The sequence below is a fragment of the Tursiops truncatus genome, chromosome 8 (genome assembly GCF_011762595.2).
Source record: "Tursiops truncatus isolate mTurTru1 chromosome 8, mTurTru1.mat.Y, whole genome shotgun sequence".
In the NCBI taxonomy this organism is placed as follows: domain Eukaryota; kingdom Metazoa; phylum Chordata; class Mammalia; order Artiodactyla; family Delphinidae; genus Tursiops; species Tursiops truncatus.
The window spans coordinates 98,239,040-98,262,062 of record NC_047041.1 but is presented as its reverse complement, the minus strand read 5'-3'; the positions used below and the strand labels follow the sequence as shown (position 1 = coordinate 98,262,062).

Below are 23,023 nucleotides of genomic sequence, written 5' to 3'. Positions count from 1 at the left end.
TCTGTTCCGTGCGCTGGGGGTTTGAAAAAGTTTCGGAAAGCAACAGGAGTGGGCACACCAGGCAAGTGGGAAAAGAGGATGGCGGCGGCACGTCCTGACAGCATGGCAGGCTGTGCTTAGATGGCTCCCAGCTGGAGGGTCAGGGTGGGGGGAGATAAGCAGAAGAGGGAGGGAGGGAAGGAGGGAAGAGATGGCTAGCTTCAGGGAAGGTTGGAGGGAGGTGGAAGCAGTGTTTTAAAAACAATGAATCCAGAGGTGCCTGGCATATTAGAGGTGGGGAGACCCACTTGGAGTTTGTGGAAGGGCCGGGATGGAGGCACCTAAAAGACATTGGAACAGCGACTAGATAAAACCTGGTGGTGGACGTCAGAGGTGAGGAAGACGGCCTGGAGAGTTAGAAGTTAGGGTGAGAAGCTGGAGGATGCTGATGGAAGTGGAGGTTGGGAGGGGAGTCTAGTTTGAGGAGAAAAAAGTGCCCCCTGCACTTGGCCCAGTAAACAGCTCATCATTCCTGGGTCTTCTCACTTGGGGGCCTGCCTCTGGGAAAAGAGGTGTCAGATGGAGTTATTCAGTGAACGCAAGGAGGATTCGCTCATGTAAATATCAATGTAAAGATGATACTTTCCTTCCAAAAACCTTGTCCTGAGAGATTGTACATCCCTCCTGTAGATGGGCCCCCTTTATATTCGTGGACCTTCGTTCAGATTGGTGTGGAGCCCATTTCAGAAAGCCACACCCTCTGCTTCCCTCTGGGACCTGTTCTTTCAGAGTCCTCCCCCACGAGCCTAACTGGGTGCCTGGCAGGGTTGTCAGGCAGCATTTTACAACAGTAAGTTTTGTAAAGGTGTGAGAATGTATGAATCGATGCTACCTAGCGCTTGCTTGGTGGTTTTCCTAGCACCTCCAGAAGGTTTCATGTTTATTTCTTGTTAAGTCCTCATAACCAGCCCATGAGGTTGGTAGAGATAGTCCCATTCTACCAATCAGAAGCAGAATTAGGAGGCTGAATAACTTGCCCAAGGTCACGTAGCTAGTAAAAGGTCAAGCTGGGGTTTGAATCCAGAATATTGGACTCTCAAGCCCTGAACTCTTTCCACTGCTTTTCACACTGTCTTAACTGTTCAGCATTGGGGGCTATGGAGGGCGCTCTGACTCCCAACCCCAGAAATTCCTTAGAAAGAATGAAAACTAAAGAAGTCTCCCTCCTGGAGCATACACACCAACTTTTCAGATTGTTGCGGCAGGTTAATTCGACGGTGCTTTGGGCCAGGTGAGAAGTGCAAGATGGTTGGTTTGCTTTTATCAACTCCTGTGGGAAGTTAGGTGACTGAAGGCCTGGTTACTTGATCGCGTGGCTGGAATCATCCTGGGAAAAGAAAAATAGATCAGGTCAACACGTATTTCCTCATTACGCAGCAGGCTTAGAAAGGTTTCTGAGGCAACCACAGGTGTTTCTGACGAGAGGGGTGGGATGGGGCCAGTTCCCTATAACATGTGCAGATTGAACTGTGCAGGTTGCTATGGTAACAGCTTCTTATGCTACCATAGGGAGACGTGGGAAACTTACAAGAAACCAAAGGCCTTTGCAACTCTTCTTGCAGTGTGATTTCAGGCTTGAAGTAGCCGGCAAGGAAAGGTTGGCTGGTAACTGAGAGGAAGGGAGTAATTGGAGCCAGTGCTTTAGCTCCTGGTGGAGTCAGGAAAATGGAAGCGCCTGGCTCAGTCACAGTTCTGTGTCATGGTTCAGAGGTAGCGGTCATTTTGCTTGACTCAATATTGAGCCCCGGGGGTGTCAGGAGTCGCCTCTAATCATCGGATTGCCCCCCCCCTCCAGGAGGCAGAATAATTAATACTTGTTTAGGGCGCAGGAGCTTGCAAAGCTCTCTCAGGGCCGTTTGCTCGTCCCAGGCACACACGCGATCCCCAAGGTGGGATTATCATCATGGTGCCCATTTTCCCGATGAGGAAACTGAAGTTAAGGGACTTGATCAAGGTCACACAGCTAAAAAACTGAGGAGCCAAAACGCAAACCCAGGGCGTCAGTCCTCAAATTCTGTGCGTTTCTACTCTGCACCCAGCCAGGAGAGAGCTGGCACTAATTGTTTAGGCAGAAGCAAGGGACAAGGGGCACTGCAAGGCATCTCTAGGACTGGCACACCTTAACTCTGATCTGAGCACCCTCACACTTAGAAAATGCTGTGTTTTGCTTTCAGTCTTTACTTTCTTTTTTTTTTTTTCTGAGTTTATCCTTGCATAGGATCTGATATCAGTTGAAACTATTTGTTGTTGAGCTGAACCGTCCCGGGAGAGATCCCTGTTGAGCAAGAGCCGTCAGTACCTTGCTTTCTTTTCCACCTGTTGAGGTCAGATCTGGGGGGCTGTCCTGAGGTGAGCGCTCGCCAGCATCCTCTCCCCACTGGGACACTGTGCAGCCTCCCCCTCGGGGAGTGGTGAGGAATGGCACGGCTCTGGCCTGGATCCACTAGGGGTAGTGTAGTCGCCTCTGGGCCTCACTATCTTCCACTAGATCGTGTTCGCCGTGTCCGAGGTATGTGGAGCTTGATTTCGTCAAGATAGGGTAGTGGAAAGAAGTCGAGGCCAAGAGACGGAAGCAGCAGGGGCCGGTGGCTGGAGACTTCGCATCCCCTCCCAGCGGCGTGTGGCTTCCCAAGGCCCAGGGGCTGCACCTGGAAGCTGCCTCCTTGGTTCTGGCTGCCGCTGCTCTAGCTATGTCAGGCCCTGCACAGTGCTCTGTGACAGAAGGTGGGCTCCAGGACACCTGAGAAATGTCTGTCACCTCCCCCCTCCCCTCCCCCCACCCCTCCTGTAGAATCTCTCCTCCTCGCATGTGTCTCTCATGGAGGGTATGGTGTTGATTTCAGGTGACAAACCACAGCCCACCCTGTGTTTGTTACAACTTTGAATTGGTGACTGAAATTTAAAAGTGGGGCGATGTCGCAGTGATCTGGATTTCTAGCCTCCCTTGGAGACCCGGCAGGTCTGGCAACGCTGGACCCCCCCTCCTACCTGCAGGAGGTGCCCGTGCTTTCAAGAGACACGGTGTCTGACATGCCTGCCTGGCCTGTGTGGGCATCTGGGTTTGTGACCTCTGTGGAGGTGAAAGCTGCAGAGGAGACAAAAGAAAGGTAGGAAGGAAGGAAGGAAGAAAAGAAAGAAGAAGAGAAAGAAGGAAAGAAAGAAGGAAAGGAAAATAAAAAGAAATGGGAAGGAAATCTCAAAAAGAGGGGATATGTGTCTACGTATAACTGATTCGCTTTGCTGTACAGCAGAAACTAACAACATTGTAAAGCAACTATACGCCAGTAAAAATTAATAAATAAAAAAAAAAGAAAAGCAAGTTTTTTTCCCAGGGGTTGTTAGGAAACGGTGATGCATTTTCTCTTCTTGGTGGAGGGAACGCAGATTAACACCTGCTCGTTTCCCATCTCGTCCCGGTCTCATCTCCTTAGAGTGGGTGGTGTCGCCCCGCAAAGAGCTGTCGTCGCTATACCTGTGCATGCCGTGCAGCTGCCTCCTCTTCTCAGCTGTCCTCACCCCGTCTCCGGCCTTGAGCATCTGCAGTAGCTCCCACGACGGCCCGGCTGTCACCTGCCCCTGACCTTCTGATTCCTGTCCCAGCACGAATGGCTCCAGCGATGAGGACCTGTGGGCTTCTCACGCCCCCAGCCCTCCGAGCTGACCCCCTCCCCACTTCTCACTCTGCTCTCACCTGGATTCACCATGATTTGTTGTGAAGTGTTTCATTTTTTGAAACCAAACTGAGTTCCTAGAGAGCTAGCTTCAGTTTTTACATAAGGCTGTGTCTGGCACATAGTCAGGAGTCAGTAAATGTTTATTTCCATCCCTCTGCTCCTATTTATCCTTCCTCCCTTTATCTGGGGCCTTGTCCTGTTCTTGGTATATAGTAATTGCTCATTAAATGTTTATTCAGTGAAGCAGGAAGAAATGAATGAAGGCTGAAACAGTAGAAGCAGCCCCGTCCTCAAGTCCCTGTGTCTTGCCCACCAGCTGACTGCCTCGTTCTCTCCCTGCCTCTGGCTGTTTTTCTGCAAGCATTACCCTGCGCTGTCTATGTGCCGGCCTCTGCTGGGCCCTGGAAATACAAAGGTGAACGAGAATTCTCCTTGCCTTCAAGGGGCTTGCCTCTCCTCACTCTTCTCCCCTGGGGCAGACCTCGGGTACCACCCGAGAAGTACCCATCATCCTCCTGGGCACCGTGGTAACTGGGAGGGGATCTAGCTCAGGGCCTGAGTGCCCAGGGCTGAGGTCGTTGGACTTGTCAGGCCTCCAGAAACAAAAGTGTATGGACTCTGCGTCCCTAAATAGCTTCGCAGTAACCCCCCAGTTCTCTATACTTCGTGGCATCCCTGGTGGTCGTGGCCACTTTTAGAAGCTCTGGTTTGGATTTTTTCTGCCACCTTGGATGATCCAGAAGCAGAACACTGATGGCAACAGATGCCCAGACTTGGGGGGCACCTCCTTTATGGGCCTTGGGCAGAATATTGTCCTGTTCTCACCGCCCCCAGCCCCCCAACCTGTTTTTCAAATTAGGAGAAGTGCTTGTTGCTCTCAGCCTCGGGCCTCATCCTTGGGTGACGCAGGATCAGGTGATGTCTGTGAACTTCTGAAAGAAAGGCACCGGTAACGTCCAGTGGTGGACAGTGCTGTGATAAATCTTGTAAGATGGAACTTGCCCGCTCCTCGGGCCTGAGATGTTGTCAGCGGGCACAGATGTGAGCCACCTCCACCCGGGAGGCAGGCACCGAGGAGGGCCCAGGCGATCCGTGACTTGCACGGGTTTGTAATCTCTGCATCTTGGATGACCTTATAACTAAATTCTACCCTTATCGCTCCCCTGTGTCATTTGTGAAATCAAAATACCGGAGATGGGAAGGGACGCTGGCCTCCGGTCGTTCGACCCCAGCAGTGTGTAGGACCTTGGGCAATACAGCCGTTTATAGGACCTTGGGCAGTACCCTTACTGTTTCTCTCTGGCTTTCATTTCATCGCTGAAGTAGGGGTGATTATGCCCTGTGTTCACTTTACTTACTAGGCTGATTATATAAATTAATGGGAGAGTTTGCAAAGAGGGCTTTGAGCTGTGGGACCATCAGGGTCCCATTTGACAAGTAAGGAAAATTGAGTGGGGCCCATTTGGGTGCGGGATCCTGAGCACGCCTATTCCAGAAGAAATGGGGACGGGTGGCTCTTCCACATGCCAGCAGCCTCTCGTGGAGCGGTGTGAGTGGAGGTGGCTGGGTGGGCAGAGCCTGGTGGAAGGAGCAGTGGCCGGGTCAGGGCTCCTAGCTCTGGTGTTCCCTCTCTTGTCTCCATAGGCAAGTTACATGCCACTCTACCTTAATTTCACCAACTGTGAAATGGGCATCGTAGAATTGAGAGGGATGTTGAGTTAGAAACCAGAAAAGGTGGAATAAGAAGAAAAGCACTACAGCCCACAGCCCACCACGGCCGAGTACATTTCACCTGAAAACTCGCTATGTGGAAAGAGGTCCGCTTCCAGTAGCATCGAGGACTTCGGAATATGCAGGCTGACCTCGAGAGTTCATTCTAATGACCTGCATGAAATGACGGTATTTCATACCTGAAGTTCTTGAGGCATTTCAAACATGCGTGGCCTGCTTTGAAGTCTGCAATGAAAGGGAATTGACACAGGAGAGACGCTTTTTATGACCACAGGGCTGAGATGGTCTTTCTTCTTTCTGTATTTGAGAGCAGCGCTCTTTCCCAATCAGGGAATGGCGGAGATAGTCATCCCCGAAGGGTGAGGAATGCCAGGTTCAAGGCTTTGGCGCATACCAGCAGAATGGAATCCTCTTCCCTGGCCAGGGGGCCTGATCCAGGGAGATCGTGGTCTAATTAGGGGAGCTGTGGGTTTCATTCCTTGCCCTTTTGGGGTGAGTTCTTGCTGTCTAAAAGACACATGATTGTCCAGATCACCAGGTAGATAGATGTTTCAGGGATTTTTGCCGCGAGGAGTTTATTTTTTTCTAAGCAACAGTTTGTTTCTTTTCTTTCTTTTTTTAAAAAAAATATTTATGTATTTATTTATTTATTGGCTGTGTCGGGTCTTCGTTGCGGCTCGTGGGATCTTTCATTGTGGTGCACGGGCTTAGTTGCCCCGCAGCATGTGGGATCTTAGTTTCTGGACCAGGGATCAAACTGTCATCCCCTGCATTGCAAGACCAATTCTTAACCACTGGACCACCAGGGAAGTCCCACCACGAGAAGTTTAAAGCCATTAACAGAACCAGGTGTGGGGCTTCGGCTGGCAGAGGAACGTTATCATTTGGGCCGGTGGTTGGAGGGGAAGGCATCTCAGGGGGCCGTGTGTAGTGGTACAGGGGGTCACACACTTCAGGACACCCTGGAATCACCCTTGCTTATTTATTTCTTGATTGGCCACCATTCTTTATTGAACACAGGGAAGTCTCCTTTCTTGCTAAATATCTACAGTGACTTAGTACCAGACTTTGATGAGTTACATCCTTGCCTCTGCTCCTGTCCTTGTGGAAGCAGCAGCCTCACACAGGTTTCAGCAACATCAGGGACTTTGTGTGACCTGGGACTCTCAGGCCCAGGGGGAAGGCTGGGCGGCTTTGTCTTCACAGACTCACCTGCGGACGCCCACATGCACTACAAGTTCAAGAAGGATGGACGTGCACACGGGACACATAGAGGCATCAGTACTACCCTTTGGTCAGCCCCATTAGTACAACAATTCAGTGTGTTGTAAAATACTTGAAAGTTTTATGAAGATTTTTTTTTGGTGACTTTAATCAGAACATTTCCCTTTTGCGGGGGCGGGGGGGGAAGTGGCTAGTGAAGGCAAGCCCGTCTGGAAGCCAGGCCCCTCGGGGCTGCAGGGTGGGTCCTACATCAGCACCTCCTGTGCAGTCAGATGAGCTCCCTGGGCCTTCTGGGCTGAGAGGCCCAGCGTAGGCCCCCTCGGCCTCTCCCTGCCTCGGCCTCTCCCTGCCACGGCCGGCGTGCAGCGCGGCTCTCCTGGTCTGCTCGGAGCCTGACGTGGCGGGTGTGCTCGTCGTGTGGGTCTCCCTGTGCAGGTGGCAGAGCTTGGGCTGTCCTCTCCAGACCGTAGCCCCCACGTTCTGCTGGTCAGTCTGGACACTGTGCTGGCCTCACGTGGTGGCGCTCAATGTCAGGCCGTAGGCATCTGAACGGTAGTGCGCGTGGGGTCCTGGCGGAGACTTGGTAGAAACGGCACAGGGGGATTGAGCCCCCGATTCTCATCCTGCCTCGCAGGGACTCGTTGACAAATCCCTTCCTCTCCGGGGTCTCTGCTTTTCCTCTGTCAGATGAGGCTACACCCGCCTGAGTGCCCTCAGAGAGGAAGGGGCAAGAGGACGACAGATGCTAAGCTAGCTGGACACAGGTAGCTCAGTAAAAAGGAAAACTTCATTAAAAGTTAAATTAGTTAAATTATTATGCGGAGTGAAATAAGTCAGGCAGAGAAAGACAAGTACTGTATGATTTCACTTATGTGTGGAATCTAAAAAACAAATGAACAGGCATAGCAAAACAGAAACAGAGACATAGATACGGAGAACAAACAGGTGGTTACCAGAGGCGGGGGTGTGTTGCGGGGAGGAGAGAAATAGGTGAGGGAGACTAAGAGGTACAGACTTGCAGTTGCAAAATAAATGAGTCAACGAGTATCAGATGTACAGTGTGGGAAATATAGTCAATAACTAAGTAATATCTTTGTATGGTGACTGAGTGTAACTAGACTTACCCTGTTGATCTTTTTGAAATGCACGGAAATGAATTACTGTGTTGTGTAATAGGACTAACAGTGTTGTAGGTCAGTTATATTCAAAAACAAACAAACATACAAATAAACTCATAGAAAAAGAGATTCGTGGTTACTAGAGGCAGGGGGTGGGGGAGGGGGAATTGAATGAAGGCAGACACAAAGCACAGACTTCCCATTGTAAGATAAGTAAGTACTAGGGATGATAAATAGATCATGATAAATGTAATTTATAACAATTTTATAGATTTTCACTTATAAAAATGTAATTTATAATAGAGGCAACATAAGTATAACTAGCACTGTATGTTATATATGAAAGTTGTTGAGAGAAAATCCTAAGAGTTCTCATCACACACACAAATTTTTTTCCTATTTTTAAAATTTTATATCTGTAGGAGGTGATGGATGGTCATCGTTTCATGATGTATGTAAGTCAAATCATTATGCTGTACACCTTAAACTCATACAGTGCCGTGTGTCAATTATATCTCAATAAAACTGGAAAGGAAGGAAGGAAGGAAGGAAGCTGAGAAGCTTCCTGGACTAGTTAAGGCACTGCCAATTCCTGGCCTGGTGACCTTGGGCACCTCTCAGGGCCTCGTCTGTGAGGTTGGATAATAGCAAGACTCACTGTGTAACGTGGGTTTGAGGGTCCTGGTAATGGCAAAGACCTACGTAGTGCTCACTGCGTTCCAGGTACTGCCGTTTTACAGGTGGAGAAACTGAGGCACAAACAGATTAAATAACACACCTAGTAAGTGGCAGAACCAGGCTTCAAATCCAGGCAGTCTGGCTCCAGAGTCCATTCTCCTAACATCTAGGCCAGTGGTTCTCAAAGTGTGTTCCAGGGACCCCTGGGGGTGTATCTCTGAGACCCTGTCTGGCCACCTATGAGGTCAGAACAGTTTCCACAACCTAAGACGTTATTTTCCTTTTTACTCTCTTTCTCAAATGAGTACAAGGGGAGTTTTCAGAGGGTTCACGACACGACATCCTTCTGATGGCTGGTGTGTGTGCTTTCATACTGTGTTTTAAAAATCTCTCACTTTTAATTTCGATACATATATCAATAGCTAAAATCCACAGAAATGAAAACTCTTTGGGGTCCTCCGTAATGTTAGGAATGACAGGTGTCCTAAGACCAAAAGGTGTGCCTTTGGCTCTCGAGGTTGCGCTGCCTTAAAGGTGGTCTCATCCAGCATGGATGTGGTAAATGGTTGGGGAGAGTTGGGGCCCGTCCTGGGGAACTGCGGCTCTATGTGGGGCTCTCCCACTGGGTGTGTGGTGGGCACGTCTGGACCTCCTGGGGCCCTCGCGGATGGCACTGCTGACGGTGCCGTTTGTGTGCGGCCAGCCAGCTGCCCACCCTGGAGCTTCCATCCTCAGTCCAGGGGTGTCTCTGTGCTCAGCCCTGACTGTGGGAAGGAGCAGACACCCTTCTGTGGCAGATCCCGCTCTGGGTGGAGCCAGGATGGGTGCCGTTGAGGCCCAGCAAGTTTGGGCTGTGTTGGAGGCCTCAGTAACAAATCAGTGACTTCTGTGGTGTTGGATCCTTTTGCCAGCATTGTTCTAGGCCAGGCCTCACGCTGGCCAGAGCTTTGCCTGTGTCGACTGTGGCACGAACCCATTTTACAGATGAGGAGGCTGAGGCTCAGGGTGGGTCCACCGTGCAGGGCCCCACAATGGCAAGTGGCAGGGCCCAGGACTCAGATGAGGTGAGTCTGATCGAGTCCAGGCCCCTGATGTTCCAGGTCTTCAGAATGTTTCTCCGTTCCTCCTGTGTGTCCAACTTGTGGTGGACTCACTGGGTTTGCAGTGTAATAGGGTGGGCCTCCCCATTTCTGCTCCTTCCCCAGGCCCCTGCAGTCTGCCGTGCCTCTGACCCAACCTTTAGCCCAAGGGTTTTGGGAGCAGCAGAGTGAGGTGTAGACAGAGTGCAGAATTTTGACTCTGCCATTTGTAACCTTTCTGATCCCCACCTGCCAGTGGGACGGTGCTGCCCCCTCGCAGGAGTAGGAGAGACAGCACGTGTAAAACTCACGCTGCGATGCTCAGTAACCAGTGGCCTCCGTTTCACATGACTAGCAGCGAGCTGTCGTCTTTCTCAGAATCTGGCCCTGGATCAGCTGCATCGGCGTCTCTGGGAGAGCTTCTGGATTTCTGGGCCCGACTCTGGACTACGACACAGGGCTCTGAGGGTGGGGCTGGGGCACCTGCATTCTCAGCAAGTGTCCCCCCAGGTTTAGGTGCCCATCGAAGCTTGGCATTCCTTGTCTTGGAGGTTGGGGGGCGACATTCAGCCCTCAGTAGGTAAAAGAAAGTGGGGGTGACCCTGTTTGGGTAGCTCTTTATCAGTAGGGTGACCATGGAATTTGTTGTCTAAACCGGGACACTTTTTATTTTATTTTTTTTGGCCATGCCGTGCGGTAAGTGGGATCTTTGTTCCCCAACCATCACACCCCCAGCAGTGGAAGCGAGGAGTCTTAACCACTGGACCACCAGGGAAGTCCTGGGACACTTTTGAGCGTGAAAAGGGGCACCTTTTATAGCTACACCGGGACATGAGGGGTAAACCCGGACCCTCCTGACAAATGGGGTCGTGTGGTCTCTGTTTATTGGTTTCTCCTTTATCTTTCTGCCGCCCTGAGATGCCTTCCCTTACTAGTCCAGACGAGGAAGCAGGCCTGGAGCTCACCTCTGGCTGCACAGTCATAACCCTGGGCCTCGATTCCACGGTGGCCCCTCGGCCCAGTCGTCACTCCCGCTGAGCCCTGGCGCCAGGGGTGGGGGCTCCGGGTTTCTGTAGTGTTGGCATCTTCGGAAGATTGACAGAGCCTCTGTGATGAGAAATGAGGACTATAAGACACACATCTAGAAAAGATAAAAGCATGAAAGGAGAAGATCCTGTCAGTAGAAGGGAAGCGAGTCCTGGTGCTTCCTCTTCTCGCTGGGGCTCCATCCTGGGGCCTGCTTGTGACCCCTGTGTCACACAGACATCAATCGATGTTCCTCTGGGCAGAGCGACAGGGAGAGGACTGCTGAAACCAGGTCTTCTGTCAAAGCAGGCGTCCCATTCAGGTCGGTCGATTTCTTTTCCTTCTGGTGGCTGTAGGGCCAACTTGGTGGTGATTTTTTTGTCCTTCTCTGACAAGGGCACGCATGTGACAGTCTGGTTTTTTAAAAATAAATTTATTTATTTATTTTTGGCTGCATCGGGTCTTCATTGCTGCGCACGGGCCTTTCTCTAGTTGTGGCGAGCGAGGGCTACTCTTTGTTGCGGTGCACGGGCTTCTCATTGCCGTGGCTTCTCTTGTCACGGAGCACGGGCTCTAGGTGCGCAGGCTCAGTAGTTGCGGCGCGCGGGCTTAGTTGCTCTGTGGCATGTGGGATCTTCCCGGACCAGGGTTCGAACCCGTGTCCCCTGCGTTGGCAGGCGGACTCCCAACCACTGCGCCACCAGGGAAGTTCTGACAGTCTGTTTTGTGGCACGTGGAGTGGATGGCTGTTGCAGAGAATGCTTGAGGGAAACCCAAGGTGGTTGGTGCACGCTAAACATAACCGGCAGGGAGGCTCCTGAGCCTGTGGTGTTAAAGCCAGCAAAGCCCCCATGTGGAGGGTGGGTGTATTTAGGGTTCAGGCAGGAGTGGACACCTCCCAGAGTGTGTGCTGGCCTCAGGGCTCACAGGCGGCCTTGGGCCGAGTTTAGTCTCTGCCCCTGGCTGTCAGCCTCCCTCCTCCTGCCTCTCCTGTCTGCTCCTTGGGGAGCTTCATCTGGCACTGCCGGGAATCATGGTTTTGCCTCTGACCGCCCAGTGCCTCCGTGTAGCCTGCTGTTCGTGGTCTGGGTGGAGGAGCAGCTTCTCGGTCTCCCTGGGGACGGGGGTGGTTGGGGGGCCGGACTCTGACCCTCCTTGGTCCTCCCTGTGGACTGGAGGCATCGTTGGGAAACTCCAGTTGGTCCTTTGACAGACGATGAATATGGGCTTGGGGGTCCCTTCCCCCTGAGCAGTCCCTTCCTCACTTCAGTGTCGTTCTGTGCTCCCAGGGAAAGATGGAGACCCTGAAAGACAAGACCCTGGAGGAGCTGGAGGAGATGCAGAATGACCCGGCGGCCATCGAGCGGCTGGCCCAAGACTTCCCTGAGGTAGAGGAGGGCTGTCACGGGGCCAAGGATAGCAGATGGGACTGAGGCCCTTCTTTTTTAATTTAATTTTATTAATTTTTATTGGAGTATAGTTTTTACAATGCTTTACAATGTTGTGTTAGTTTCTGCTATACAGCAAAGTGAATCAGCTATACATAGACATATATCCCATCTTTTTTGGATTTCCTTCCCGTTTAGGTCACCACAAAGCATTGAGTAGAATTCCCTGTGATATACAGTAGGTTCTCATTAGTTATCTTTTTTTTTTTTTTGCGGTACGCGGGCCTCTCACCGTTGCAGCCTCTCCCGTTGCGGAGCACAGGCTCCGGACGCGCAGGCTCAGCGGCCATGGCTCACGGGCCCAGCCGCTCCACGGCATGTGGGATCTTCCCGGACCGGGGCACGAACCCGTGTCCCCTGCATCGGCAGGCGGACTCTCAACCACTGCGCCACCAGGAAAGCCCCTAGTTATCTATTTTATACATAGTGGTGTGTATACGTCAGTCCCAGTCTCCCAATTCGTCCCAGCCCTGAGGCCCTTCTTAAGGACACTGGCTTGTTGGGGGTTTGGGCCAAGTTTATCTGCCTGTTCTGTGGCCTTCACCCTGGCCAGGCTGAGGAGCCCCTGGGGTCTCAGTCTAGTTCCTGGGCCCTCTGGGAGTTGCGGGGGTGCAGTGCCAGGAAGTCCAGGGCCCCCGCGCCAACTCTGGCACCTGGTGCCTTCCGGGACCCGCATGCCCCAGGAGCCCCCACACTGTGGCTCCAGCCTGGATTTGGAGGTGGTTCTAAAAGCACTGGTGCCGTTTTGTAACCGCCTTTCCCCAACCGCCTGGCCTGGCCCTGCGTCTGCAGGAGGAGCCGTTCTGGGGCTGGGATTAGGCTCATCTCCTGTTTAATCCCTTCCCTATCATAACAGACACCAAACCGTCTCACTTCCTAATCGTGGTCCTCACGGGAATAAAACAACCCTTCTGAACGTGCAGAGGTTTACACTTTATAAAGGGCTCTCCCCGCCTTTTCGGGCGCCTTGACCCCGTGACTCCCCTGCGAGGTCGGAAAGGTCAGGTGACCAGATGTGGCCACAGAGCTGGACGTGCCCACGGTCCAGCCTGTCCGCGGCTCTGCACGCTGCCGCCTCCGCCCCCGATGCTTGGGAGACACGGACACAAATAATGCCAAGCTCGTTGGTTGGCCTTTGGAATGTGTTTCCATTTTTGCTGATGACAAGGGAAAAATGAAGGAGGGCAAGCTCCCTAGACTTTCAAAACCCCTTGGACTAGGTTCCTAGCACGGGCTATAAGATGGTAATTGAGTCACCATGGATTGTGAGGGGAGATGGGAGCTCTTTGAGTTTGGGATGTGGACTTTGCTGAGAGAAAAGAGTAGGGGACCTCTCTCCATGTGGAAGAGTGTGAATATCGGGGTCTTCTGATGGGGTGCTTGAACTGTCTTATTGACCGATCAGGGGCTTCCTAGGGAACCCCTAATGGAGAAAGATTTGGGGGAGGCTCTGGGGAAAGGGGGCAGAAACGGGTAGGACCAGGTTTAGGGGAAGATGACACGGCATAGATTTACTGGTTAAGATCCAGGGAAAAGGCAGTGGAGGTATACAGAGGACATGTCCACTGAGGATCTGGGGCCCCGTAAGGGGCAGCTGAGCAGAGGGCTTCAGGCCCCCCGCTCTGTGTCAGACACATAAGAAAAGAAAAGCTCTCCCGGCTGATGAAAGTGAGACTGGAACTCCGCAGTGCGGGCGTCCCTGAGTCAGGGTGCTTGCTCAGTGGTTCCAGAGGGTATTGGTGGCAGCAAGGCAGACAGCCCAGGAGTGGGGGCAGACCTGAGAGGCCGTGGCCAGGCCCCATGACTTCTGGTAGCCGTGGCGTCTCTCTTTCCAGTCTGGAGCAGGGGAGCAGGCTCCAGGCCCACCACAGAGCGCAGCGCTCGAGGCCCTGTGGCTGGGGACCAGCAGGATGGCAGCCCCCGGAAGCCCCCTCCTCCAGGACGCCCATGGCCTTCCTGCGTCTGACTGGGGACGAGCCAGTCAGGCTTGGCTCGCCATGTGCCGACCGTGGTGGAGAAGCTGCCCAGTGGCTCCCGCGTGGAAGCTGGTCTTGCCAAGCTGTGCTCTGAGCCCTGCTGTGGGTGCTGGTGCCACTGGTGCTGCTGGCGTCCCCGTTCCCTCAGGGGTGTGGGTCTGACTCTCTGCCCTCCTGTCAGTAAAGAGGACCCCCTGACAAATGGACAGGGCTTCAGGTGAGAGCAGGTCTGGGAAGGGTTCCCGAGGCTGCCGCCTCACCGGCTGGTGACAGCAAAGACCTGGACGAGGAGAGAGTGCTGCTCAGCTTGGGGGCGTGCTTTCAGTGGGGCACATCCAGGTGCAAAGGTTGGCATCAGAGCCTCGGGGGCCACGGGTCGCCTGTGCCGGTGGGAGTCCTCAGCTGGTCCTGGGGACTCCCCTGCGGTTCTTGGGGGCCTCTGTGTTAGCTCATCTGAGCAGCTTCTCTGTAGGACACACCTGTGGAGGAGGCAGGGACAGGTCCCTCTGGAGTCGGTGTCACGGGCTGGCCCTGGCGTTCTCACTCCTCACACTAACTTTATTTGGGGGCTTCGTTGCGTGTCTGGCCTGTGGTCAGGTCTGGGCCACATCAGTGCACCTCAGAGGAGGTCTCTTGACTCTGAATCCCGGGGGCAGGTGGTTGGGACTTGGTCCCTTCCCTCCTAGGAAGGCTCTGACTTTCTCCGCCCCCCTCCCTGGAGCTCTGCACAGCCTACGGGGGAGTCTCCTCCCGCTCATCTTGTGGCCCTTCGCATGCATCCACCACGTAGGCTGTGGGGTTAAGGATTCGGTGAGGTGTCTGGTTTGGAGTGCTTTGCTCAGAGTCGGAACCTGGGTCTGTCTGACTCTAGTTGGGGGCTGAGTGTTGCCCGGCCCCGCCATGGTGAGTGACGGGTCCAGCCCCCTGCGAGCTGAGTGGTGGTGTGGTGGGTCTCACGGTCAAGTGTCCTGCTCTGTAGGTCCAGGACCTGCAGCTGGAGCGGGAAATGGCACTGGCCACCAACCGGAGCCTGGCCGAGCAGAACCTGGAGTTCCAGGGTCCGCTGGAGATCAGCCGCTCGAACCTCTCGGACAAGTACCAGGAGCTCCGGAAGCTGGTGGAGCGGTGCCAGGAGCAGAGGGCAAAGCTGGGTGAGCGACCGGCCCCGGGGGTGTGCACCGGGGGCGCCTCTGTCCACTCAGGGTCCCCGTTCCTGGTGGGGCTGGGGCAGCTGCTGGAGTCACGTGGAAGGACAGAGTCCCTCTCCCTCCCCAGGACAGGAAGGGGCCAGCAGTCACTGTGGGTCACCATGTCCCCAGCCCTGGCTAAGTGCTTTAGCAGCCATCTGAGGGTAGGTGCTGTCATCATTCTCGTGTCATAGATGAGAGGAGTGAGGCTCAGGGAGATGCAGGAACGTGGCTAGGGCTCCACAGCTACGTAGAGGCGGAGTTGGGATTTGAATCCAGAGAGCATGCGTCCTGGGCTGCTGCTGGCCACTCAGCCAGCCCCGCTCTGGTGATTTGTGGAGCTGGTCCGGGCTCTCTGTGTCCCAACCTGCCGTCTGTGAAGGTGAGGGGCTGTCCTGGTCCTGAAGGTGGGGGACTTCACGCTCAGGCAGATGAAGTAACTCCCTGAGAGGAAGAACAGGATTGGGGGGTGGGGAGGGTGGGCTCCAAAGCCTGAGGTCTCTTGCTTCCTGGGCTGGCGTGGAGGGGCTCAGCTGAGCTCCTCTCTGCTCAGGAAGGGAACCGACCAAAAGTGGCTCTGCTGCGGACCCCAGGGCGTTGGCTGGGCCCCCAGCACACAGGACCCTCAGAGAGCCTTGCAGAAACCTTGGCCGCCACCACGGAATCCAGAGGCACTTTTGAAATGTCAACCTTTCTGCCCTTCCTTCCAGAGAAATTTTCTTCAGCACTGCAGCTAGGGGCCTTGCTGGACCTTCTGCAGGTAGAAAGCATGAAGATTGAAGAAGAGTCTGAGGTGAGCTGGCCGTTGACACCCCCTCTTCCTTGAACAGTTGCCCCTGCAGCAGGAGCCCTCGTCCTGAGCACCAGTGTCCGCAGGGCGTGGGGCCAGGGCTTTAGTCACGGCAGCGGTGCATGGCCCCTCCACCGGAGTCCCAGTGGAGGCCCTTTTGGGTGCAGAGAACAGGAACCCAACATCACTGGCTGAAGCAGAAATGGGCGACAGACAGCACAGCCGCGGGGCAGCTGGCAGGCCTGGGTGGGAGGGCAGTGCAGTAGGAGCCCTCCAGGGCTGAAGCCAGGCCCCCAGCCCCTCCCCACTCCTGGGGCTGCCGGGTCTCTCTCCTCTGCTTCCCTCTGGGCCTCTCTTCACTCTCTGTGGGCAGACTGGCTCTCTCCACATGTCCATGCTCTGGGTGGAAGATGCTCCCCGGTCCCACAGCCCCTGGGCTGGGCTGTGCTAGTGACCAGGGGGCCAGTGTCCATGTGGCCAGTCGACACCGTGTAGCAGCTGCTGTGAGCCTGGCACGATGCCGGGGTGGGGACGGCGGTGGCCATGACAGGTGGTCCCCGCCCTCTGGGGGCTGATGGTGAGGGAGACAGAATAAATAAACACACGCTTGTATAATATATCAGCAGTGAGAAGGGCCATAGAGAGAAATTCCCAAAGCGGGGGGCGGGCCAGAGAAGACAGGCAGCTCCTGAGCCTGGCTGGGGTGGGAGGGTCGCAGCTGACCTCTGACCCGGGGGTATTCAGGTGGCCTCGATCCCGGCAGACCCCTGTTGCCACTGGAGCTTATGTCTTCCAGGCCATGGCTGAGAAGTTCCTGGAGGGCGAGGTGCCCTTGGACACGTTTCTGGAGGACTTCTCCTCCATGAGGATGCTGTCCCATCTGCGCCGGGTTCGCGTGGAGAAGCTCCAGGATGTGATGAGGAAGCCCAGGGCCTCCCTGGAGCTGGCTGGGGACGCCCCTCCTCCCCGCCCACCTCCCCCGTCTCTCCCGGGCCCCCAGGCGACGCCCCCTGTCGCTGAAGATCAGCAGGCTCCGGAGGCCCCTCCCTACCCGTTGCCCTACAGCCCCTCTCCAGGCTTGCCCGTGGGCCCCACCGCCCAAGGGGCGCTCCCGCCGGCCCCGTTCCCTGTGGTGTCCCAGCCCTCTTTTTCCTACAGCGGGCCTTTGGGTCCCCCGTACCCATCAGCCCAGCCAGGACCCAGGGCTGCCGCGGGCTACTCCTGGTCCCCACAGAGGAGCACGCCGCCCCGGCCGGCCTATCCCGTGGCCCCCACTTGTGCCTCCGGCCCTGGGTACCCCGTGGCGGGGGGCCGGGTCCCCGGTCCTGGTTATCCTCAACAGCCCCCCTACCTCTCAACAGGAGGAAAACCTCCGTACCCCACGCAGCCCCAGCCCTCAGGCCCCCTTCAGTCGCCCTATCCCCCTGGGCCTGCCCCTCCCTATGGGTTTCCACTGCCTCAGGGTCCTGCCTGGCCTGGGTATTAGGCGCGGTCCTGGCCCTTGGCCCTTCCCTACTTCCACCTGTACCACAACCTTTGGCCGCCCCCCGCCGAGATTCGAGGGTCAACTGGAAGTGGAGTTGGCTCCCCGTGGACTTGTGTCATGCGTGGGGGCCTGGAGGGACTTGGCTGGGAGCACACAGGCCTGGCAAGGCCCCGGGCAGTGTGACTGGCTTGGCTGTGCCGGACGGCCCCAGTGCTTGCTGGCCTCCTGGGGGAAGGGCGCGCCTGCTTTCGGTGGCTGCCTTTGGCTTTCCTGGTTCTCACCAGGCAGGGCGTTTGGTCCTCTCTGTGGGCTGCTCACCCCCTCCCTCTCCTCTGGGATTTGGCACGTTCGACCGAGGTACCCACGCTAAGGGATGCAGCTCTCTGTGCGTCTTGGGTCCATTCAAGGATGGCCTGCCCCACGCACCATGGCAGGGTTGGATCAGGGAGAGAGAACAGAGTTAGGAAAAACACTTAATGATTTCTAAGTCACGCAAAACCATAATTGAACTCCGACAGGCTGATGTCAGTTGAGCCTGTCCTGTGTGCTGGTTTGAACGACAGCAGCAGAGCCAGTGCAGTGAGCGGGCCGGGGATTGTGGAGGCGGACCCCAGCCCTTGCTCTCCCTGGTTGGAGGATCCGGGGGCTGCCTTGGACCGTCTGGCTGGAGGAGGCCCAGGAGACTGCAGCCACTTCGGGAGCTCATTTAGGAGTGGAGGGCCGAGTCACCTCCCCGGCCACCTCTCTTGTTTGGCGTCCCCTGCTTCCGGTTGACTTCTGAGGCCCACCCCGTCCGTCTGCTCCCTTAGTGCCTTGAGTCTCGTTCACAGCAGCCCTCACTTCATCCCCTTCCTTTGGCTGCCTGATGTAACTCTTCCCCACCCCCAAAAGCCCTCCTGAGAGAGACATCAAAAGATACCCTAACAGTTTCTTCCCACGTGGTGCTTTGTAAAACTCCATCACTGCATCAGAGTCGTTTCTTTGCATCTCCCTCGTCTTCAGAACGTATAGGGCAGGGATTGTGACTCTGAGCCACATGCAGCCCCCGGCACGTTGGGGATTTTCAGTGCATTGAGTAATAAAAACGACAGTAGACCAAAGGGGGGTGTGATGAGCAAAGCATTACCTTGGTTGCTGCAGACGTGAACCAGGTCTCAAGGGCGGACTCTGGAGCTGCTATCTGTTAGGAAGTCATATGTGCCTTGACTTGTCCACTACTCAAGTACCCAGCATCTGGTGGGCCTGGGGTGCTGGGGGCCAACGAGGAAACTCGACCTTCTGGTGCCTGCCCCCCTCCCCGGCCTGCGTGCCATCAGTGGGTGCGTGTGACGAGATGCTCGATTAGCCCTGTCGGTCCCTGACCAGCTGTGCTCGCTTCTCATAAGTTATTTATACAGAGAAATCACTAAGGGACTCTGTTGGTTCGAGTGCTTCTGAACTGGATGAGCGATCGCTGGTATGTTTGTATTATATAATTAGTTGCCATAATAAACTTTGATGAGTTAAAAGTGTTGTGGTTCCAGTGAATTTGAGAAGTGAAGACGTGGCTGCCAGCGGGGGGCATTGATTTTGTCAACTGAAAGAAAAATGCACAACGTAAGACTCGTGGATTTCAGTTTTATTTGGAGACCTTACTGCAGACTACCGCCTGGGGAACAACCTCTCGGTAGCTCTGAGAAACTGCTCCAAGGAGTTAGGGGGAGAAGCCAGTACATACATGATTTCGCCTAAGGAATAGGTGCAATCCGGCACCTCTAGGTGTCACCCTAGAGTCGTTTCAGCTCTTCTATGTGTCCCCGTTTCTCCCTCTGGCAGTCTAAAACCACTGTGGGCACACAGAGAGAGCCCTGGATGGCCAATCCCTATGTGTGGGTCCCTGGATGAGCTAGTTTTTAAAATTAATGAGTGGGTTTCCCTATGGGACTGCTGCACGGTATGAGGATTCGCTTTCATCGCTTCCGTAAATTTCTCAGTTGCCTGAGAAAGTCGTAACTGGCCGGTAAGAGCCGTGTCCGTTTTTGGAGCCGAAAGCTCTCATCTGGTATCTTCGCTTTGGTCCTGACAAACCCTGTTAAATTGCCAATTTGATGAAAGACGTCAGGCTGGCCTCCTACCTAATCACCCAGTCAGAGCCTTCCCGGTGTCTTTCAACCGAGCACTTTCTCTGTATCTTTCAACTGAGAAGTCAGGTACCTTTTTTATCTACTACCGAATGGAGCTCAGGATTGCCAACCAAGATGGGAGCTCTGAGACTCAGGAGGGACTCACCCAGTCGTCCGGACTCACTGAGGAGGCAGAAGGCACAAGGGGCCTTCGTTGGTACCAGGGCTCCAGAGGATTGGAGAGTTCAGGTGGAGAGAAGTCTGCTCTGGGTCCCTCTGTGGTCACCAAAACTGTCAACTGAAAGAAAAACGCACAGTGCAAGAGCTGTGGGTTTCAGTTTTATTGAGGGGCCTTACTATATATGGACTATTGCCCAGGAAACAGCCACTCAGCAGCTCTGAGAAGCCAGCATAGATATGATTTTGGCTGGGGAGTGTATGCAGTCAGGCACACATCTTGGTTAAAAATGACTCTGCTAGTCGCGAGGATCAGACATCTCAGTTAATGATTTTAGTGCTTTTCTGTGTATGCATGGGAAGGTGCAAGAATCTGGGTGCATTAAACTTTTTTCCGGAGGTATCTCTATCTCAGGAGCTTGTTTTTCCAAAGCACAAGTGCCTTTTTGTTTTTTCATCCTGACTGCATTTCAGGGTGCACTGTCGGTCAGCGACTGCACTGGCTAATGACTTAATCCTTGTAGAACTGGATGGTGGGCAACGTTGTTTGTTTTGCGATTTCTTCTGTAGCCTTCAGGCTTCTTTGGTTCATGTTCACAGAGCCCCATCTTTCTGAATATTGTTTCTGGAGCTGCTGCCCTCCCCTGCCCCTTCACCCCCAGGGCGTGGCTCTTACAGCATTTCCCTTTCCACTTTTGCCCCGTTTTTTTTTCCACCTGAGGCATTTTCGCGCTGGAGCCTGCACATTTGCCCTGTCCTGGGTGGAGAGCTTGGGCGGTGAGAGGCCACAGCGCTCCACTAGCGGGCATGCGAGCCTCAGCGGAGCACAGATGGGGCCCCATTCTTGCCACCTGCTGGGCTGACCGGGACTGTCAGCTTGTCCACGAAGGACCCCCAGCTTGGGTTCGAATCTTCGCATCTGGTTTCTAAAGGCGGATGGAGGGGCAGCAGGCTGCTAAACTGGCTGTGCAAGCGGTTTTCTGCCTTACCCAGCCTGCCTCCCTCTCCAGCTCCCCCTGAGCTCAGCTGCTCATCGTGAGGCCTGGGAGGGCGTCTTGTTCTTTCAGCAGGAAGGGCAGCTTCAGGGGAGTCAGGAGACCAGGTTTCTAATGGACCCGTGAGTCAGCCCTTCTGTTTCCTTCCCAGCAAGGTGACGAGGGCAGGCTGCCTGTGGAGGATGCCCAGAGATGCTGAGAATCTCCAGCGTTGAATACTCAGCGGGGCTGCACTTTGTATTAACCTTCGATGTGCATCCTCTCAGCAGCCCTTCAACCCCCAAGTTTAAACAAGGGGAGGAGACTGCAGGTGGGTAGTTCAGCGGGTCACTCAGCCTGGGGAGGGGGGGACAACCCTCGCACCTGCTGTGATCTGGCTGCAGGGGATCCTCTGAGATGCCACTGTGGTACCAGAAATCACCAGGCTTCAGGAGGCCACAGTCCTGAGAAAAGCTTGGGTAATCTGTGCTGCGAATCCCCCTGGACTCCGGTCAAAGGGTTACTGCCCTTTGCCCCCTCCTGAACTCTGACCTTGCCTTGCAAGCGTATCAGGGACTGAGAACGCAGGACACCAGGGACAGCTAGGAGACCCCTGGGCTTTGTAGGAAGAAGCTGAAAATCTCAGGGCTGGGGGAGGGGGCACAATCAAGTCGGTGCTTTGCGTTGGTCCCAGAGTGGTGGCCGGGGGTACCAGGGGCCGAAGAGAGGAAGCAGCACCTTCTAAGCAGCTCGGTGGAGAGCTGCTCTAGCTGGTCACTCAGGGCGTGCCACCCCTGCTGCTCTCGCCTCTCTCTCCCCAGGCCCTCCCCACCCCTTCCTCCCTGTCCTGCACCCGCCACATGAAATCACTGGGCGTCCTCTGCCAGATCGCCGTGGGCTACTTTTTTTTTTTTTTTTTTTGCGGTACGCGGACCTCTCACCGCCGTGGCCTCTCCCGCCGCGGAGCACAGGCTCCGGACGCACAGGCTCAGCGGCCATGGCTCACGGGTCCAGCTGCTCCGCGGCATGTGGGATCATCCCGGACCGGGGCACGAACCCGCGTCCCCTGCATCGGCAGGCGGACCATCAACCACTGCGCCACCAGGGAAGCCCCCGCGGTGGGCTTCTTGCTGCCGTGGGGGCTGCACGGGGACAGACCCTAAGTGTCAAGTTCAGAGCCTCACAGAGATTCCTAGCGCGGTGAGAAGGGCACTTAGCTGCGGCGAGGCCGTTTGAAATGCCCTTTCAATGCCACTCGGTACTCCCAGACCCTAGCGGCGTGACAGGTTTGAAGCTAGACCCGGTCCTTGGTAGTGCGAGTGAGCTTTCCTTTTGGGGTCCCCAGTTTCCTTAACATGCGGAGAACGTGCTAGAATCAGGTTGCCCGTGAGGGTCAGGTAGGCAACGATTTAGGGGAGTGGGCCGGGGCAGATGAGTGCTGCCCTCTCTGGCTGAGGTAGAGGGTGTATCCTCGGCTCTGCTCTGGGCTGGGGGTGGAGGGGTTGGGGGCCGCAGGCTGGCACGTGGCCCCCGGGGTGAGCCCAGGCCACAGTAGGGCATCCTCTGCGGCTGAGCGAGACCGGGCAGTTGCTCATCAGAGGAGCGGCGCCGACCAGTGGCCTGTGGGCTGTGTCTGCCCACCGAGGCTGGAAATTGGCAAAGGTGCTTCCGAGGCTGAGGTAGTTCCTATTCAGTTGCTTAACCAAACATCTTTTTGGAAATGCATCACCCAAGCCCACCACCACTTACAAAACAGTTTTGTAGAGAGAATTTCTGCTCAACGCAGCTCTTTTTTGGGGGTGGTGTGTTTTTAAGTAGGTCATGGTGGCTGTGAGGCCACTGAATGGTGGCCCGACTAGAGATTAAAGAGCTTTTATCCGGAAAGGGGCTGGTGAGAGACATTTGGTGCCTCGGGCCCTTTGCGCCTCCCTGAGAGCCGCCTCCCAGTTCCCTTTTGAGGAGCCCCTTCAGTATAGGAATCTCTGCCAGGTGACTCCTGGTACCCAGGTGACTAAGTGTCCCTGTTTCCGGATTCCCTGCGTGGTCAGGGGCAGAGCCACACCCTGGGCTCTCTCGGGACAGAGTCCTGAGCGGAGGGTGGGTGAGAGTTTGGTTGGAGGGTGTCAGTGGGGCCAGAGGGCTGGCCAGGCTCTTCTGGCATGCTTGTGCCACTCCAGCTCCCCGATTCTGTGAGCAGCCCCCCTCATCCCCACCATATCCTTCTAGGAACTTCCTTTTGCTCTTCCAGAGTTGCTTCTGTGGCTTGGACCATTGATATCTCCTGGTGGATATGGGGCCAAATCGAGTGGAGCAA

At 54.9% G+C, this 23,023-nt stretch overlaps 1 protein-coding gene across 5 annotated transcripts in view; it reads left to right on the top strand.

Moving 5' to 3' along the window:
- The window catches only part of VPS37C (VPS37C subunit of ESCRT-I), a 28,648-nt gene extending 9,684 nt beyond the window's left edge, over positions 1–18,964 (top strand). For 2 of the 5 annotated variants that reach the window (XM_033860772.2, XM_073809006.1), the window contains 4 exons: positions 11,859–11,957; positions 14,973–15,144; positions 15,891–15,973; positions 16,734–18,964. In XM_033860772.2, coding sequence (XP_033716663.1) covers positions 11,865–11,957; positions 14,973–15,144; positions 15,891–15,973; positions 16,734–17,456 — 1,071 coding nt within the window. In that variant the 5' untranslated portion in view covers positions 11,859–11,864 and the 3' untranslated portion in view covers positions 17,457–18,964. Of the gene's footprint in view, positions 1–204; positions 10,892–11,858; positions 11,958–14,972; positions 15,145–15,890; positions 15,974–16,733 lie in introns of those variants that run through there. The other 3 variants (XM_033860774.2, XM_033860775.2, XM_073809007.1) reach the window with 3 other exon arrangements.
- The last annotated feature ends 4,059 nt before the right edge of the window (positions 18,965–23,023 follow it).